Source organism: Fringilla coelebs, assembly GCF_963513975.1.
Source record: "Fringilla coelebs genome assembly, chromosome: 17".
Classification (NCBI taxonomy): Eukaryota; Metazoa; Chordata; class Aves; order Passeriformes; family Fringillidae; genus Fringilla; species Fringilla coelebs.
This window is the reverse complement of record NC_140043.1, coordinates 5,062,191-5,080,353: the sequence shown is the minus strand read 5'-3', so window position 1 is coordinate 5,080,353 and position 18,163 is coordinate 5,062,191. Positions and strand designations below refer to the sequence as shown.

General features: G+C 43.2%; 1 protein-coding gene across 2 annotated transcripts in view; it reads right to left on the bottom strand.

Moving 5' to 3' along the window:
- Positions 1-4,285: 4,285 nt before the first annotated feature.
- Positions 4,286-18,163, bottom strand: part of GCN1 (GCN1 activator of EIF2AK4) — a 38,449-nt gene continuing 24,571 nt past the window's right edge. Inside the window, exons 39-58 of one of the 2 annotated variants that reach the window (XM_084217542.1) lie at positions 17,791-17,859; positions 17,525-17,663; positions 17,220-17,416; positions 16,722-16,864; positions 15,833-15,950; positions 15,456-15,671; positions 14,958-15,122; positions 14,391-14,552; positions 13,840-13,932; positions 13,455-13,598; positions 12,221-12,490; positions 11,995-12,108; positions 11,259-11,489; positions 10,468-10,661; positions 9,780-9,894; positions 8,697-8,793; positions 7,704-7,852; positions 7,022-7,126; positions 5,549-5,767; positions 4,286-4,992 (exon numbers count right to left, since the gene is read on the bottom strand). In XM_084217542.1, the coding sequence (XP_084073668.1) occupies positions 4,867-4,992; positions 5,549-5,767; positions 7,022-7,126; positions 7,704-7,852; positions 8,697-8,793; positions 9,780-9,894; positions 10,468-10,661; positions 11,259-11,489; positions 11,995-12,108; positions 12,221-12,490; positions 13,455-13,598; positions 13,840-13,932; positions 14,391-14,552; positions 14,958-15,122; positions 15,456-15,671; positions 15,833-15,950; positions 16,722-16,864; positions 17,220-17,416; positions 17,525-17,663; positions 17,791-17,859 (3,066 nt within the window). In that variant the 3' untranslated portion in view covers positions 4,286-4,866. The remainder of the gene's footprint in view (positions 4,993-5,548; positions 5,768-7,021; positions 7,127-7,703; positions 7,853-8,696; positions 8,794-9,779; positions 9,895-10,467; positions 10,662-11,258; positions 11,490-11,994; positions 12,109-12,220; positions 12,491-13,454; positions 13,599-13,839; positions 13,933-14,390; positions 14,553-14,957; positions 15,123-15,455; positions 15,672-15,832; positions 15,951-16,721; positions 16,865-17,219; positions 17,417-17,524; positions 17,664-17,790; positions 17,860-18,163) is intronic. The other variant, XM_084217543.1, reaches the window with a different exon arrangement.

Genomic DNA, 18,163 nt, shown 5'->3' with positions numbered 1-18,163 from the left:
GGGCGGGGGGGGGGGGGGGCGGGGGGCGGCGGCGGCTCCGGCCGGAGCCACTTCCCGGACAAACAGCCGGAACTGACAGCGGGGCCGCCGCCGCGCATGCGCCGGGCCGCCGCCGCGGGCCGCCAGCTGCGCCGCTGCGCCTGCGCCGGCCCCGCCCCGCCCCGCGCCGCGGCTGCGCGGGAAAACGGCCGCGCCCTCGCGCGCCCGCGCCTGCGCGCGAGGGGGCGGCGGCTGAGGCGGGCGGCGCGCGCCGGCGGCCATGGCGGGAGCGTGAGGGACCGGGCGACCCCCGCCGCCCCTCCGCGGGACCCGTGTCCTCTCCCCGTGCCGAGCCGCCGACAGACCGCGGCCGGGCGTGTGCTTCCCCCTCAGTTCCCGTAGGTGCTCGTGTGAGGACGCGGCAGAAAGCGACGCTGCCCCCAGGAAAGTGAGGGAGGCGTGAGGGAGCCCCAGCTGTCCCAGCTCTGCTCCAATGGAGAGATTTGTGTAGGTACAGGAACAGTTCCCAGCGCAGCCCAAGCCGCAGGTGAGGAGCCCCACAACAGTGATACGAAGTGCACAGGTGTGTGTCACAGGCCTGGCAAGTCAGGCCAGTTTGAAATTAAATGCCTGGGGTTTTTAATCCAGAGATGTGCCTGTGTGTGGCTCAGGAAGGGCCTTGACCTCAGGCCCATCTGCAGCTGTGCTTGCCCTGTCCCCAGCCCACATCTGCAGTTCAGAAGCACTCCCAGTCATCTAGTAGCCTGAGTGATTTTGTTATCAGTTGCACAGACATTGACTACACAAATTCTGCAAGACTGTGGTCACTTTTTAGGTGATTACCACTTCTAAGTGGAGACATGGCACAAGAACAGTGCTGGGTTTTGCTCTGATAATTTTTCTTAATAAACCATTCTCACTGGTACTTTACCATCTGAGATCAAGTTTGAATTATTTAATGAAACATGTTACTAACATGCATTGTCATCCAGATGGGAAGAGGTATATTAGCATTAAATAACTTGGATTGTTACAGATTATAAATGAGTCTGTATTAGGAATAAATTGTTCCCTGTGAGGGTGGTGAGGTCCTGGCACAGGTTGCCCAGAGAAGCTGTGGCTGCCCCATCCCTGGATGTGTCCAAGGCCAGGCTGGGTGGGGACTGGGCCAACCTGGTCTAGTGGGTCATGTTCCACTTAATTATAAACCTTTCTTAATCTTTACCTTGAAAAACATATTATGGTTTTCAAAGTTCACCCCATCAAGGTACTCACATCCTGGAATCCACCCATGTGACCTTTAGCTCACATTCACTCTGCAACTGATGCATTTTAAACACCACAGATACAGATATAGATGTCACTCACCCCAGACAAGCACTGGGGCAATCCAGCACCCCCAGAGTAACTGAGGACACTGTAGCTGCAGGGAAATCCCTTGAATCCAGCACACAAACCACCAGCTCAAACCCAAAATGACAGTGACTCCTCTATTACTTCTATTTTTAAGCTCATGAAACCTCATCATGTGAAAAGCACGAAGTGTCATAATGTTACCAAATAAAATGGACAGTAAGAACTGTGACTAATCAAAAAAAAATCAAAATACTTGAATATTTTATGCTTTTACATTTGTGTCTCTTCCATTGTAGTTTTTAGCACCTTGTAAGTTTAAACCTCTCTCATAAATTATTTTTTGATCTTCTTGAAATACACACAGTTCAGCTGTCATCAGAGACAGCTGCTTGACAGTTCAAAGATGTTATTACCATCAGTTGTAGGGAAAAATTATCTTTTACTGACAACTGGTATTTTAAGACATTTGAAATGAGAAAAAAATTAATTCTTTAGTCTCCAAGTTGGCACAATCAATTTATCAGATCTCATGTTGTGGCAAAAATTATGGGTGTTTTATCTCTGATATATTAATACTGCAGTGTATAAATAGTTTAGCAAAAGTAGCTATCAAAATCCAAATCGAGTGTTTCACTGTGACTGAAAAATCAGCATATTCTCCACAAGTGCAAGTGAGCTCCTACCTGTTACTCCTCCCTCTCAGGAACAACTAAGCTCAGTGCAGAAATTCAGCTGCTGTTTGGGAAAATGAATGAGTTTTTCCACTTGCTGCTACCTAAGCTGGAAATACAAATCATCAAAATAGTAAAATATCTTATTGGCTGAAATGAACAAGTTAATAAAAAAGGCTTCATTTACCTCTGATTTTCTTTCCCATGTTTATGTGGAGCATCAAATGGAACCAGAATAAGCCAAGGTGCCCATGAGCAAGAGCTCAAACAGCCATTCTTCACCAAAACTTGTCATTTTTTCATTCCTTCCTGGCTGCAGTGATGGAGTGAGTGATTCCAGTACAATCACTGAGCTTTTTGACACCTACTTAGTAGGTTTTGAGTGGCATCAAATTTTGTGCATGTTTCAGGGCAGAGGTTTTTGCATTGCATGGTTTTAACTGCTGTTCCTGGGATCCCAAAGCACAGCTAATTCATCACAGGTGAAACTCATTCCAGTGCCCCAAGCTGCCAGATCTTTTAAGAGCATTTAGCTGAGTTTTCACTCTTGAGTATTACCAACTCAGTGCAAAATATGTCGTTTTAAGATGATTTCAGATTCACAAGTACTTTGAAAGGCAAAAATCAGAAGTAAAACCCACCTTCAAAATGCAGCTAAATGTGATGAAACAGAACACAATTTCCATCAGACCAACTGGGAAATGCTGCAGTTTTGTAGAAATATGTCCAATGTATAAATACAAGATCAGAGATTATGAACTAAAGAGCCATTTTGTAGCTTGGCTTCATAGCTGATCACAAACTCAACGTGTCCACGACATGGTGGTGTTGCAACAAAGGAACACCCAGACCTTGTGCTGGGGTGGACAACTGAGTTTGTTATGTGGGGCTTGCAAAACAACAACTCAGGAGACCTGGGCCAGCAGTGGCCACCTCGAGGCAAGGAGGAGTCAGAATGAAACCAACAGAGGGGCAGCAGTGTAAGTTTAGAAAACATGGAAATCTCTAAGGAAATACATAGAAAATCTAAATTTATTTCATTCAGGGGTAAGGACACTGAAGTGATGATGCAGTTGCTGCAAAAATGAACTGTTTTCAATGTCTGTGGGAACAGGACAAGCAGTAATGGACTCAAGTAGCAGCAAGGAAAACTTTTTCTTCAGGTAAGTTCTGACAGTCTGATAAGTTCATGTAACAAAATAGATGGCATAGAGAGGTTATGGAATCTCCATCCTTTAATGCTGTATAAACAATTGTGTGGCAGTCAGCTAGGAATGTTTCAGTGGGAGATGAGCCTATCTTAGGTACAGGGTAAAATAGCTGATTTCCCAAGTTCCTTTCACTAACTCCTACAGCAAATCTGGTGTCAGGATGCTACACCACAGGCTGGGAACTGACACAGCACCAAGAACCTTTTCTCAGATTTTTGTACTTCTGACCAGAACAAACCACAGCACTCCCAAATACCTGCTCACTATTGTATCTTGCTGTCTGAGGCATGAATATGATCAAAATGTTCTTGTGTTTGCTGCTACTGCCATAACAATCAGAAAATTGCTTCTAGCAGAATGTGTGTTCCCATGGGGTTCCACCTCATGCTCTCAAATTTTATGTGTATTGTGTTCTCCCGTCATCATGGTTTGAGCCATCCAGAGTTACAAGCAAGGAAGATTACACACACACACACACCACCCACATGAAATAACAAATCTTAGTGCTCTGTCTTCTCAGGTGCAACCAGCTTCTGTGAGTTTGATAAAATAGGTAAGGCTCACATACCTATAGCTCTACAAGAAATGTAAAGCTCATTTAGCCTTCTAAAAATTTGTATTCTGCAAGATTTTCAGTATTTCCATCAAGTGACATCAAATCTACTAGTAAATTGATTTTTTTTTTCCCCCCAAGAGAGATATATGTGACCAGGTAAAATAAAGGACTTTCTTGGAGCAGCACAACTCATTGACCAAAAGACCTAAAGCCAAGTTTTTATGGAGCTTTTGAAGACATAAATAAAAAGGACTTTTTGTGAGTTGGGTAACTAAAAAGCTGTCTGTAGTCAAAAATACTTTGGAAATTAACAGGAGTAATTACAAATTTCATTAAATGTCAGTTCTGGCTTGACTTTAAACCCTGTCTTGCCTCAGTTCTGCAAAAGGTTTTCACAGATCACAGCACTGTCCACTCTACAAAGTGTATGCCCTAGAACAAACAGGTCTGAAAAGTAAATCACAGTTTGTTGACAAATGAATTTGTAAAAAGAACAGTCTACATCAGAAGGATCAAAGTCAGAGCCTTTATTAAATGTTCCTTCTCTAAACAGACTGCATTTAATCCCCCTTTCGCATCTGTGATTTCTAAGGCTATTTTAAATACTTCGTTTTACAGGGATTTTCAGTCTTCAGAACCGTCACAAGCAGCAAGTTAGCAGTACACAGAAACAATACAACTGAACTTTCACTGAGTTCTGTTCCTGCCTCCCAGGGTGTGTGCAAAAACCAATACCTCCAGTAGTGGAGTTTTTGCACAGACCCTGAAAAGGAAATAGTTGTCACCAGAGATTAAGCCTGATGTGCTCTAGCCACATCTCACAATTGGCCACAGCTGACCAGTACTGGTTAGTATGTCTGTCTCTTGCGCATTATCTGTTTCAAAAAGGGGACCAAATTTTAAATTTTCATCTAGTGTGGGTCTAATTAAGGCTATTCTGGTATATTTGATACTAAAATACTCTCTGGGAGTCCTTTTCATGAAATCCCATCAGAATTAACATTTTCAAAAATGAAAACATTTATAATAGGTGTTGGAGTTGAAATGCTGATGCAGCGGTTGCTTCAGTGTTTCCTGGTCCTCGGGAGCTTTATCACGTCAGGATAGTGTCATCGATCTGTTCCTCAGAGTCAGCCTGCCCAGCCAGCTTCCGCAGGGACCTCCTGCAGCTTTCATTGAGAAGCTCCAGGCTGGCAGCATCCAGAATCTTGGAAACTGACTGTGGAAGGGAGACAGCAACAGTTACCAACTCCTTACAACACACCATTCAAAATCAGAGTGAGTGAAAGTGCCTTACACGCTGTATCAACTAAAATCTTTCAAACATCCCAAAAATCTCCACCTGGTTTTACAATTCCAGACATGAGAACTATTCAAAGGCAGGTCAGAATTAAAAAACAGGTCTGGAAATGGATGTATAAAGTGGTCTATCCTAAATACTTCCTAACACCACTGTGACCATCCAGGTGACCAAAGCAATGAATTATCAGTGCCAGCTGACAGAACTCAGCACAGGCAAGGCTTAAAAGGGGGTGTGTTAATGCCTCAATTCTACTAATGCTGCCCTGTAAGGTTGTACAGAACAGGTGCTGCTGATTTCTTCAGAGCTTAGCATGCTGCTGAAGATATAAAAGAAAATGGGACTGTCCCACTTCATCTATTTCATAAGAGACTTCCAGCACATTCTGAGGCTGCAGGCATCTCACAGAGAAATGCAGAATGAGGTGACACAGCCTTACTACCAACAATTATGTTTTTTTTTATATGTCTCATACCTCAAGCACTTCTTCACCCGCTCTCATCTTCAGAAGGTTGACAATAGCCTGGTCACTGTAGGCTCTTACACTGGTGTTTTTATCTTTTGTGTTGTCCAGAAGTGCTTTGAGAATTGGCTTAATTGTCTGAGTATCCAATGGGGGAAGATGGCTTTTATTTGCCCACCAAATCATCTTTTCTGCAACTAACTTTATGTCACTGGATGAGTTCTGAAGACACTGAAGGAGACAAAGATAAACTTCCATTCAGATATATGGACACATCTTTAAAGCAGTTCTTAATTTTTTTTCTAATTTTAGTATTTAAAACTGCAGACAGTTTTCAACTCACAGGTACACAAGATACACACTTGTTACCAATTAAGTCTGACTAAACTGTAAGAGAAGGTCAAACCTTGAAAACATGACAACTTTTCAACAGAAAATTTCTAAATATGTAGTTGGTGACAGTATCACATGTTCATCTCAACTGTCTCAGGAAATGACAATGAACACTAAGTGCAGAAAAGCTGATAGTGTCAGCCCCTCTACAACATACTCACTCAGCAACAACAGCCAAGCCAGTCTCTGGTTGGAATACTGGGTGCATTTTAATAGTGAATTTAATTTCAAAATTCAAAGAATGAGAGTTTTGTATTTTAACCTTAACCCATTTAAAACATGAAAGCTAATGTCTGAATGTCAGGTGCATTATTAATATGGTGATAAAGGTTTTGTGGCAACTGTGGTATTTTATATTTTAACACAATACTATTATATTAACATAGAAAAGTTGGACTTCAAACAAAAAGTCTGCTTTGAAGAATGTTGGCTGTATCATGTCAACTTGGTATGTTTGATAGTTTTTCAAGTAAATTGCAAAGAAATGTAAAACCTGAAAATGTAACATGGTACAGCATCACCCCTCTCTATCTATCCTTGTCTACCAAGAGGGATACTCGCGTGTATGGTGGGGATTGGGGAGGGCAGACAACTAAAGAAATCAAAAAACCCCAGCCACACACCAAAAGAAACAAAAAACCAATAAAGGAATTTTGAAGAAAAATATTTAAATATTTGAAATGAACTGAAAAAAGATTTCAATGTTCTCAGGTCAGGGGAGTTTTGGTATTTGATACATTTCTAGCAAAGGCTGTTTGACCTTTAGCAATGTTAAAAACCTGACAGCTTCCTCACACTCTTCTCTGCCTCTGTGCCAGCTGTTTGCTACTGTGAAGGAAAAATGCATTTATAAGACTCAGACTTGGGATTCAGCACAGAAGGCTCAAAAGCAAATTTCCATGTTAGAGCAGGGATGGCAGTGTTGTATTCACAGCTTCAAAGCAGGCTGATAACAGTGATTCTATCTGCACTCTGCCTCAAAAAGAAATTTCTAGATTTTCAGGGACTTGATAGACCCACCCATGAGTTAGGTCAAACAGAGATTCAGATCACATAAGAACACCAGCAGTTGGCTAACATGAAAATTCTTACCTTAATAAAGAGGCTGGAAAGTTTGGGAGGCAGGTTGCCTCCCTCTTCCATGTGGTATTTCATGAGAAAGCCCATCCCTCTGATGCCACTAACTGCAATGGGGATCTTCAACATAAAGACAAGAATTGGTGTTACTACAGCATTTAAAACCAAACTCATGGTCTGTCAGCTTCTGTGGAAGGCTAAACCCATCTTTCAAAAGAACAGCAGCATCAAAAACCATTGGGTTAATGGTATTGGGTAATATGAAAAAATTCCAATGCAACCATGGGCGAAAAGAAATAAGGCAGAAGGCCCCACCAAGTCCACAAAATTCCTACCCCAAGCTACTCATTCAACACCAGATTTAAACTCTCCCTCCTAAAATGAGTAATTTCCACTTCTTGCAAACTTGGTCTATGAATGAGAACTCTCTAGGGAAACAGGAGAGTAATTTACTCCAAATGAAAGCTACTCTGCAGGTAAAGATTAAATAACCTTCATCTGCCCAGAGATCAGAACTCAAAGAACCAGAACAGTTGTGTAATTTCACCATAAAAACTGCATAGCCAAGGGAGAATCTTCAGATGGCACTTGGAGGTTTTTGTCCTGTTTGGAAATACAGGAACCTGTTCTTACACCTTTCAAAACTGCACCCAACAAGAGCTCCCAACAGCACTCCCCTCTGTGGGGCAGGACTCACCCTGTCAGCTGTGGCATTGCTGATGATCATCTCCTGGACACTGTTGTAGTATTTTGGGGAGCACAGCTTGCCAGGAGCCACATTCACAGCCACGGAGAGAGCCAGGCTCCGGCCGTGCCTCACCATCCAGTCAATGCCAGAGACATCTGCTGCAGAGGAAAGAACAGAACAATGGCAGGGCTCCTGCCACCTACTCCTCTTCATCTGAGAGGCTTTTGGCACTTTATCAATTCACTGCCATAAAATGAAATAATGAGCAGCATCTAAAGAAATGCCCTGCTTCCTCCATTTCTCCCAAAAAGACATACAGCTAAAATGCAACACCTTTTCCAGGCAGAACACCACCTGAGCAGGCAGGGAAGCAGACACAATCAAGGGACTTTCTTGTTCAACTCAGATACTTCTGATGGTTCAAAATTAGACAAGCTTTGACTCTCTAATAAATTTGTAAACGTCATCTATAATTTGACCAGCCAAGAGACATCCTTTCTAAGCCCACAGGGGAGAGTAATCCATAACACTCTCAAACACTGGGGGTTCTATATGCACGGTTTTTTCTAACTTGGAGGCAAAATAGTTAATTTTCCAAAAGCATGTGAAACCATCAGATGTGGCCTGCAGTTAACATCAGCCAACCTAAGATTACAGTGCTCTCCCAAAATGTGGGATGGCCCTCCTGTCCATCCTGCCTGAACATCCCTGCCACATCCAACTGTCCTTGTGTTGGCAACAGCAATTACTCAGCCATGCTAGGACTTTTATCAAGCCATCAGATAACAAATCCAAGGAAAAAAGTCTGGGCAACCCCAGCTGACAACCAGTTACCTGTGCTCCCTGTGCACCAGAGTGCACGAAGTAAGAGCCTTGAGCAAAGAAAAGCACAAGAAAATACAGAGCAGAGATTCAGTCACAAAATTAGCCCGAATCAATGGCTGAGAAGGAATCTTCCCTGCTTTCAGCATCTGTTCCAGTCCTGTAAAGAGTTTCACCTACCCAGTAAGTGCTGGTAGAGAACAGTGCTGAGCTCGTCGTCGGACAGAAAGGCGCACAGCTCTGCCAGGCAGCCGGCCGAGGCCATGCGGGTGGCATCCTGACAGGGGATGGGAGAACACAGAACATGGCTTGAGATCAACACACCCCAGAGACAGGCAGAAAAACAAACGTCAGAAGACGACAGGAGAAAATAAATAGTAGTATTTCACTCATACTCCTGAGGATTTCTTTCAGTTCACATTGCTTCTTGTACATAATGGAACTTAAAACCAAATCTAAGGTCAAAAAAGTCAGCAGAGACTGAAGAATTACAGATTTTATCTAAGTTAAATGGAAAAGTCATAAAGATGCAATTCAATGTTTTAAAAGATAGTTCATAAGAGCTTATTTTAGATTCACTTACTATAAGTGTTATTTCTAGCAATCTCAGCATGAGCTGGTTTACTTGATAAACTCTTACTACTCTTCATTTAACATTCCAAGCTTTTGCTGTTTTGGCTTCCTTATGTGACCATTTCATTACTGTCTACTTATCCCCCAAATTTATTTCTATTTCTATTTCTAGCATGTCAACAGTATCATGTCTGTTACAGAGACTGACATAAAAAATAAATTATTAGATGATTAATTTAATCTCCTTCATGTTACCATTGCTATCTGCTATAAACAGAAGACCCTATATTAAATTTGGAGAGCTTCTCTCATTGGAGAAAAATCTGTCATTATCTGAAAAATTTCTCATTTCTCTGGAATGATAAACCTTACCTGAGAGGCTACCATGCATAAAGTGAAAGCACTGCAGGCTTTCTCCAAGATAAAAAGTAAATCCTGACTGCAGAGCTACCTGAAACCTGTTAGTGAGGAGCTGCAGGTCAAACCCACATATGCAGTTGCCAAGGAGACATTAAACTGGAGGCTTTTCAAAGTTACCAGGGACTGGGCAGGAATCTCCAGTTCTTGACTGTGACTACATCATCAGTAATTTTCCCAGAAGTTATTTTACATAGTGATTCTGTTCAGATTTTAAATGTAAGAACAAGACTGTCTGCAGCAGGGGACCTTTGCAGGTGGCAGAAGCAGTACCTCATCATGTCCCAGCATCCCCAGCAGCACTGTGCTAATATTCTTCCTAATTGCAGCATCCACTTTAGCACCAGCTCCTCGTGTGACAAACCGCAGCGCTTGCAGCATCGTGTCCCTGGAAGAGACCACATTCTATAGTCAGACTGCCTCTCCCCCACCCTCCAAGAGAAATTTGCTCTGGATACCTGTAGATCCTTGCACAGCAATTACACTGAGATGCCTTACAGTTTGGGAGAGTGATCCCCTCTCTGTACTGCTGGTGAATCCATCCTAGGCAGTACTTCCATGTTTCTATCTAACACAACACAGATATTTTCTGTTTGTTCAAACATTAAAAAAATTATCATGTCAGGAAGTTCCTATCTTAGGGATCTGGGCCGGCTGATACAAGAACAGCTGCTTTACTTCAGGTCAGACTGACAGTCAATACTGCCTTTTATCTGAAAGTGGGCTGCTTGGGCATGTGCAGGAGAGGAGAACTGGGCAGACCCTAAGCACTCTTTCCCCTAAATACTCTCACAGCTCACCTTCTGACACAGGAAGGCCCCATCACCCCCATTCCTGGTTTACATTCCACTGCTTTCATTAATACATGCATCTTACTCTAATTGAGGTTTTGTTCATTCATCCCAACTCTTTCTTTCAACCTCAGTAAGCAGGAAGGTCTGAGCTGTCAGCTGCAGCTCACCTGATGGCAGAGTCGTCGCTGGAACGAATTCCATTCAGGAGCTCTGTGAAGAGAGGATCCACTTTGACATGGATGACAATGAGTTTCCCAAGAGCATCGGCAGCTTTAAGGCGAACAGCACGGTTTGAGTCTTGCAGAGCTTTGGTGAACGTTGTTTGCAACTGGGGCAAAAACGGTTTCAGAGCAATCTCAACCTATTCCAGAGTGGAAGAAGGGAAAAGTGGTGGGATCAAGTATTAAAGAGCTAGAGAGCAAAGCCTGAAAACCTCTTCTACAGCAGTTTGTTATCAGAGAACCCTCGTTAAATCTAACGCGCTACTAAAATAGGAAAAACATGAAACAACAATTTACCACAAAACCTTTGACCTTTTCCAATTTAATCATCTTTTCTTCACACTGAAATACAATGGTAGCACTGAGAAATTTTACACTATCAGGTACTCAGAGCACTGAATAGAAGCGCAGCTCTGTTCAGATACATAAGATCATTGCACTTTAAAATACATTAAATGGTGGATACAGGAGAGATTAATTTCATGGTGGGTTTTAATCACTTGAAAGTGGGATCAGCATTTATCAATGTTTCTAAGAAGCCCAGTGTTTCAGCACTGGGGGCTTTCTTTGTAGGCCAGAAGCTGCTGGAAGAATGCAATCCAGTTACAGTGCTATTCCTACATCTCAAATCCACAGCAGCAGGCATCCCAGCTGTATTTACATCAACAGCAGCAGGTACTTCTGAAGGTTGCCATGGAAAATGTTCACAAACCACAGTCCAATACTTTGAATCTTACCTTAGCTAAAAGAAGGCTTAATGTTTCAAGCAGAGCCACCTTGACATTCCAGCTGAACCGATCTCCCAAGATTCGAATGAGTGGCCCAGTGATGCTCACCACAGATGGTTTGAGAGCTTCAGCAGAAGTCAGCTTTATAACCAGCCCTAAGGCTTTTGCTGCCTCCTCCTTCTGTTCTGGATTACCAGTTAAAACACCTTCCCGCAGCACCACAAGTATGGAAGTCACTCCCTGTCACGAAAATCAGATAAGAAAGCTTAGAAGCTAAGATGCAAGAAATATGTATCTTATTTTTGCTGCTATTATACACCAGATGCACAAACTTGGAGAGTTCCTCTCAATTTCCTGTTGACCTTCAGCTGCCTGATTCCACATTGACAGAGCTACTTTTATTTGGTTTGATTTCATGCCTCTCCGCCTTACTAAGCCAGTTGCTATGAGAAAAGTGGTGGCGGTTCAGGGAATTTTTAAACCAGAGAAATTTGGCACAGAAGTCCAGTGTTACTCCCCCACAAAAAGCATCCAGTAACCATAACTTACGTGCATAACAGAATTGTCAGAGACCTCACTGCAAGAGGGGTCTTCTGTAGGGTTACTCAAGAGCTCTAACCCACAAAAAGTCTTTCAATATACAGGTTTGGAACGCCTACATAATCACTGCTTCTAATAGCTATAATATCAATCAGCTCTCCCCAAAGGTGGGGTATTGTGGCTGTGACTCATTCTGATCCTTTACCTTCTTGGGAATACAGAATCCTGGCACATGCTCGCCCTTGGCCTCATTCCCTACAATCCGGATATCCCTGTGCAGGTCCTCAATGAGAGCAAGCTGGTTCCCAGCGTCTAATTTCTGCAGGAGAGAGGGGTAAAACAAAGATCAGGCAACATGACATCCAGATATCTTTTGTGAAGTCTTCTCAGGCCAGGCATTACTCCTGTAACCTTTTTAAGCTGCCTCTCACCTTGGTGATGGAATTAAGGGCATCCCAGCTTTCATTCAGAACTACGGGGTTGGTGTCATTAAACAGGCGAATCAAGCCTGAAACCAAGCTCCTGAGATGCCCAGTGTAGTCTGCTTTTGTCTTGGAGCAGTAGATATTCAACATGACAGCTGCTGCCTGTCTCATGCCCAGCTCAGGGCTGCGGGTAGCTTCTAGCAGATCTTCAGTTATAATTCTTTGTCCAACATCATCTTCCACAGACAGGATCACAGACTGGCAGTTTGCCATCTCCTGAAGAGTCCAAATTAATGTTACATTAGCTCTCAAACAGAACAAAGCCAAATTTAGCCCCAGCTTTCTCCGTGTTATCCCCAGCATTGTCTCTAGATAAACCCTAAACACGCCCTACTGACTAACTGTTTCTCATTAAAGAGCTGCTCACATCACCATTAAAGGCTTGACTCAGTCCTGGTGCAGACACAGGTATGGTATGACCCATTCCTAAAATTTAACAAGTGACCAAACTCTGAGCTGATTGCTTCAGCAGCTGCAGGAGGGCTAATTTACAAAAATTAGAGTAGCTCAGTCTGCCCCATCTTACTCACCCATGAGAGACTGTGAGTCTTGTCAGATAACATTCTCCTGATTTAGGTAGTTTAATGCTGTGCGTCACAGCCCTAATTACAAGCACGTCTGTGGGTACATTAGAGATCTCCAGGCAGACTTGGGGCTAGAAGCTGATCTAATGGGTATCCACAGCAGAAAGACAACAGGACTCTGTCACTCATTCCTAATTCACCAACTGATTATGAAAATGTCTGTCCACAGTCACAACTCCAGGATGTTCTCTGGAGTCCAAACACCAGATGTTTTGGAAAGCAGTATGTGAGGAGTGCAGCATGCAAAATAGGAGATTTCCTCCCTGCAGCCCTTTAATCTCTCAGTCTTCTACACCAAGAATAAATACAAAGTTAACTAGACTTTCTGGCAGCTCTCCAGGAATAAGCAAACTGAGAATTTTATCTTGTAGCAGGCCAAGGAGACTTTTAAATGGATACAAATAGATTTGGAAAGCATACGTTTTTTGACTCACAATATGCCACCAGGCAAAAAGACTCATCCTGGAGAAGCTAATGGACTGAATTAAACATGCAATCTGTGAATCTAGAGAACACAGATTCTGGGATGGGAAGTAAACCTGGTGCACTATCTTCAGGCAACCTGTCACAACAAAGAGCTGAGCTGTGATACTTGCCAATTGCTCTTCACTGGTGCCCAGCTTCTCTTTGAGTGCAGACATCATGGCAGGCAGGATGACGCTCAAATGCCGTGTCAGAGCATCCCCTGCCACTGAGGAGAGGAAAGCCAGCACCCGGGTGTTCACTGGGGGGGTAGTCAGCTACAAAAATAAAAAATAACACCAAAAATTGAGACAAGCAGAAAGTTTTTTCAGAAGGAGTCTCTTTCTCTACAGCATGAAATATTTATGCATCACAAGCCAAATAACAACGTTTTGAGCACAAAACTAGAAGAAAATTTCAGACTATGCTCTCCTTTTTGCTATATTGGTCCAAAGAAAGCTGGCAACAAGCAGAGGAAACAGCAGAGATATCAAGTTTAAAATTTGTTTCCCAATGTACCTTTGGCACCAAGTAAGGCAGCACCACACGGCTCTTGACAGCCATAACTTGTTTAAGACCATCCACAGCAAAGTCAGCTGTCTCTTCATTATCCTACAGGGAAAGAGAAAGAGACAAACCTGAGAAGTGATCTGTGACACACTACGCTAAGCCCTGTTTCAAGGGACAATTTTACATGCGATCATAGGAACAAAACCAAGTCCTTCTATTAAAAAATGTGCTCATATTCTCATAGTACCTAGAAAAACCCAAACCCAGCTCTTCTGTCACATCAGAAAGATTTTCCATTTCAGGCATGGTGGCCAAGCAACTTCATCGGATGACAGTGGCAATTCCATCGCAGAGCCAGGTGTAGCAATTTTTAGGCTCAGGCTTAAGCCGTAACATCTTCCCTACCACTGGCTAGGACGACTCCAGGAGGAGACAAAATACTGCTGCCATTCCCTGGTAGGTCTGCCACCACAATCCTCCTGCTCCTTTAAGTTAATTATTCAAAACTTGTCCCACAACATCATTAATCAGGCTGTTGACTAATGCTGAGCAATGCTCACCAGCTGCTTCAGCAAGAAGGGCAGGATGTCTTCAAGAGCCTGATGGCCAATTGTTGAGTGCAGCTGTTCAAATGTTTTGGCTGCAGCCTCTCTAACTTCTTCCAGAGGGTCACACAGTGCTTTTCTCACTGTAGGAACCAGGGACTCGGAGAAAAGCAGCACCTGTGGATGATGAAGAGATAAAATTACAGAATATCTAAAGCATAACAGATGCTCAGTAAAGTAGTGAAGAATGCAGAATTTACACAACTGAAACTAAACTGCAGTTTGCTTGGAATAATATTGGAAGAAAAGCAGGAACCATCAGCACAAATAGCTGCAGTGCTCTAAGGCTACCTAGTGGAAGATTTCTAGCATTGTATCTCGTAAAAGGCAATGTTTAAATTTACTGACTGACACAAATTCATACAATTTGCCTGAGCAGCAACTCAGTGTTTGTTACAAGACCCGACTTCAGACCACAGAACAATACAGCACTAGCTGTATTTTTCTGTCTCAACTGCAATACCTGTACCATAACATCAATACCTGGGAAAATGGGAATTCCACCTGGCACATGTGACTCACCGCATCCCTGCTGGTTGATTTCATGATCTCACTCAAACCAATGCAGACTCCTTGCCTCTCATCACTCTTGTCTGATCTCAGTCCATCTTCCAGGATAGGAATGATTTCAGGGAGGATCTTCTCACCTAACTTTCGGACAAGGTCTCCTAATGTCCGTGCTGCAACCTGTTCCCAAAAGTGTATTAATTATTTTCCTTTTTTATAAAACTTTAGAAGGTGAACTGTGAGCAAATGTTCACTTTTGACCATAAGCTACTGTTCATAGTGCAGACAGAGTGTAGGAATGGAAACAGTATTACAAATAACCATTGAAAAATAGTTTTACTGTCATCACAATCTCAGTTGCCTTCAGCAGAGAACTCAGACCTGCTCATGCTCCGAACAGTTAAACCGATGACAGCTTTGGAGTTACTTATAGAGAAGAATTATCCTCAGTTCCTCAGGAGTTATTTTCTACAGTCACCTGCAGGATCAGGAAGGCACAACTTAATTCCTCACCGTTCGTTTATCAGCACAAGTACTGGCCAGGAATTTCAGCAGAAGCCCAAAGAGTGTTGGCAGGATTTCCCGCAGCGTACGAGGAGTGTTTGAGACAACAATTTTCCAGACATGTAAGGAGGCCTGGCGCACCACCAGCTGCGTGTCCGAGCGGCCCATGTACAGCCCTGCCAGCACCCTGTTCCTCCTCTCCACTCCCAAAGCATTAATGATAGCCTGGAAAGAAATAGCACACAATTGTATTATCTGTCCCTGAAATCTATAAAAAGAACAGAATACATGATTATTCAACATGTCTTTACAGCAGGCTATCCAAGCTGATTCAAAATAGGAGAATTTGAAAAAAATAAAGGCACAACAGGCAAGAATGGCTTTACCTTGTTTGACTGGGCTGTTCCAAAGTTGTCATCCTCTGAGGCAGTTTCTGTGGTCATTTTTCCAGTGACTCCTGAGATATGGAATAGGAGATCTCCAAGGAGCTGAACTGAGCTAAACCTGGCAACAGGAGCAAGTCAAGTGTTACAAACAGGGTGCTCAGGCAGTACCTGTCCAATTCTGACAGGATGTCAGGTACAGACTGGAGCCAAATGTGAAGCACAGCTGGGTCTGCACTGAAATACTGCATGGGCTGATGTGTTAAGTCAGTCTGCCGACATGGCTGAAAGCAGCATGATAAAGAGAAAGGGAAGGAGTGAATTCCAAACTGGAAGGGCTGAGAGAATTTTCAAATCAAAGCAATGAATCCAAGAATAGCCTTGACTCTAAAAAGGAACAAGACATTGTCTGCATCTGTCTAAAGCAAATGACATTCACCTGGGGCAAGAGTACTTAGCAGCACTCAGCTGGCACAAATCATTTAGTGCAGCTGATTTTTGAGTAACTGCTATTGGCTGTGAGTGCCCCACTGCACATCTCCATACACAGGAGAACAATAACTTGCTCAGCATTTGGAGAAATGAAAAACAGTACACAAGGGCTAAATATTGCCACATCAACTGCCTTGGTAGTGCATTTCAGAGTCACTGCCAGAATTAATAATCCAGCATGAATGCTCTGCAGGTAATAGGAAACCTGATCCAGCCTGGCAGGGCTTTGCAGACTCAAGTGCTGTAAGGCATCCTAATCAAATCAACAAGCAAAAAGAGACACTTGTTTTTGCTTCACAGGAGGTCTCTGCATTTTTCTGAGGAGAAACACAGAGCCTAAATCACACAAGTTTTTCAAGCAGGAAGGGAAATGTTTGTGATTTAGCTGGTTCTGCCTTACCTTATCCTCCACAAGTCATCAAAGAGCCCATCCTCGAGCTGTGGCAGGAGCAGAGCAATGGCAGTCTCGGCGTACATGCTGATGATCCGCTGTCCCGCACGCAGCGCCGTGTCCCGCACAAACTCATTCTCGTCTGCCAGGGCCTGCACACAGGCACAAAAGGGGCTCAGAAAACTCAGCCTTTCAGCACAATGCACAAAAGCAACAGGAGGAAAACAAACCAATGTTTTCTCTCTCCACCATGAAAACCGAATGAACTACAGAGTTGTGAATGCACAAAGATGACTTCCACAAAATGACTAGTGACCAAAAGTAAGAAACAGCAAGCTAGTAACTAAGGAGAAATAATTTATAATTTCAATTCCCTTTTTTTCTAGTAGTCCAGCCAAGCTGGACAAGTATCTACACATCCCACAATTATCTAAAATTTTACTTAAAATACTCTGGAGGCTTATTTTGATTCTGTGATAAATAAAATTCTTCACTTTTGCTACATACCTTAAGGATACAAGGAATGATGGGGCCAACATAGGGAGTGAACTTGTCTCCAAAGGTAATTGGCAGGTAGTTGAACATCATGATATAACCATCTCGTACATGTGGAGCAATATCTACTTTACTGGCAGTTGCTACAATTTCTGGCATAAGTTTCTCCAGCTTTTCTACCCCCAAACCAGCCATAACCTCAGCCAGACCTGGGGGGAAAAAGCAGGGACAAGAGCTGATACACACAGGAAACAAGCAGCTAATCTGACTTAATTTGAGAAGGCCTGAGCTCAGTGCTCACACACAGCTGTCCCCACCTTGAGCAGCACCAGAGCGATCCACTGAGCTCTGCTCATATGTCAGTGTCTCCATCAGCCACGGCAACAAATCCTCAAAGCACGACTCTCCCATACCCTTCACCATGGCCCCCAGGGCCTTCGCAGACACTGTGCGCACCTAACAGACAAAAGAAACAGAGATCTGCAAAAGGTCCAGTCCAAGGTGCTACAGATGTGCCAGACTGATTAGGAAAATATTTAACCTAATGCACTGTAAGACAAACTGTGTTTGTACAAAGACTTACTTCAGGTACAGGATCCAACAGAGAGGCCTTCAGTCCGGGGGTCACACTGGGTAGGTACGGAGCCAGATCCTAAAACAAAGAGGCCCAAAAGTCAGAACCAGATTCAAAATGAGAGAAAACACAGTCACCTTCATGTAAAGGACATTCATCCCTTATAATTAGCAAATATCCTTAATATCCTGAGAGTTTAATTAGCTGCTCTCATAATACTGCAGACAAGCATAGTGAATTATTCTGCAAGTCCAAGGAACACCAGTTCTGTGCAGATCACTCAAAACCTTTTTAATGCTCACACACAACCCAGCAGTTTGTGTCTTAGGAAAATCCAACACTCTTAACATTTACACAAGGTTTAAATGTAGAGATTATCAGC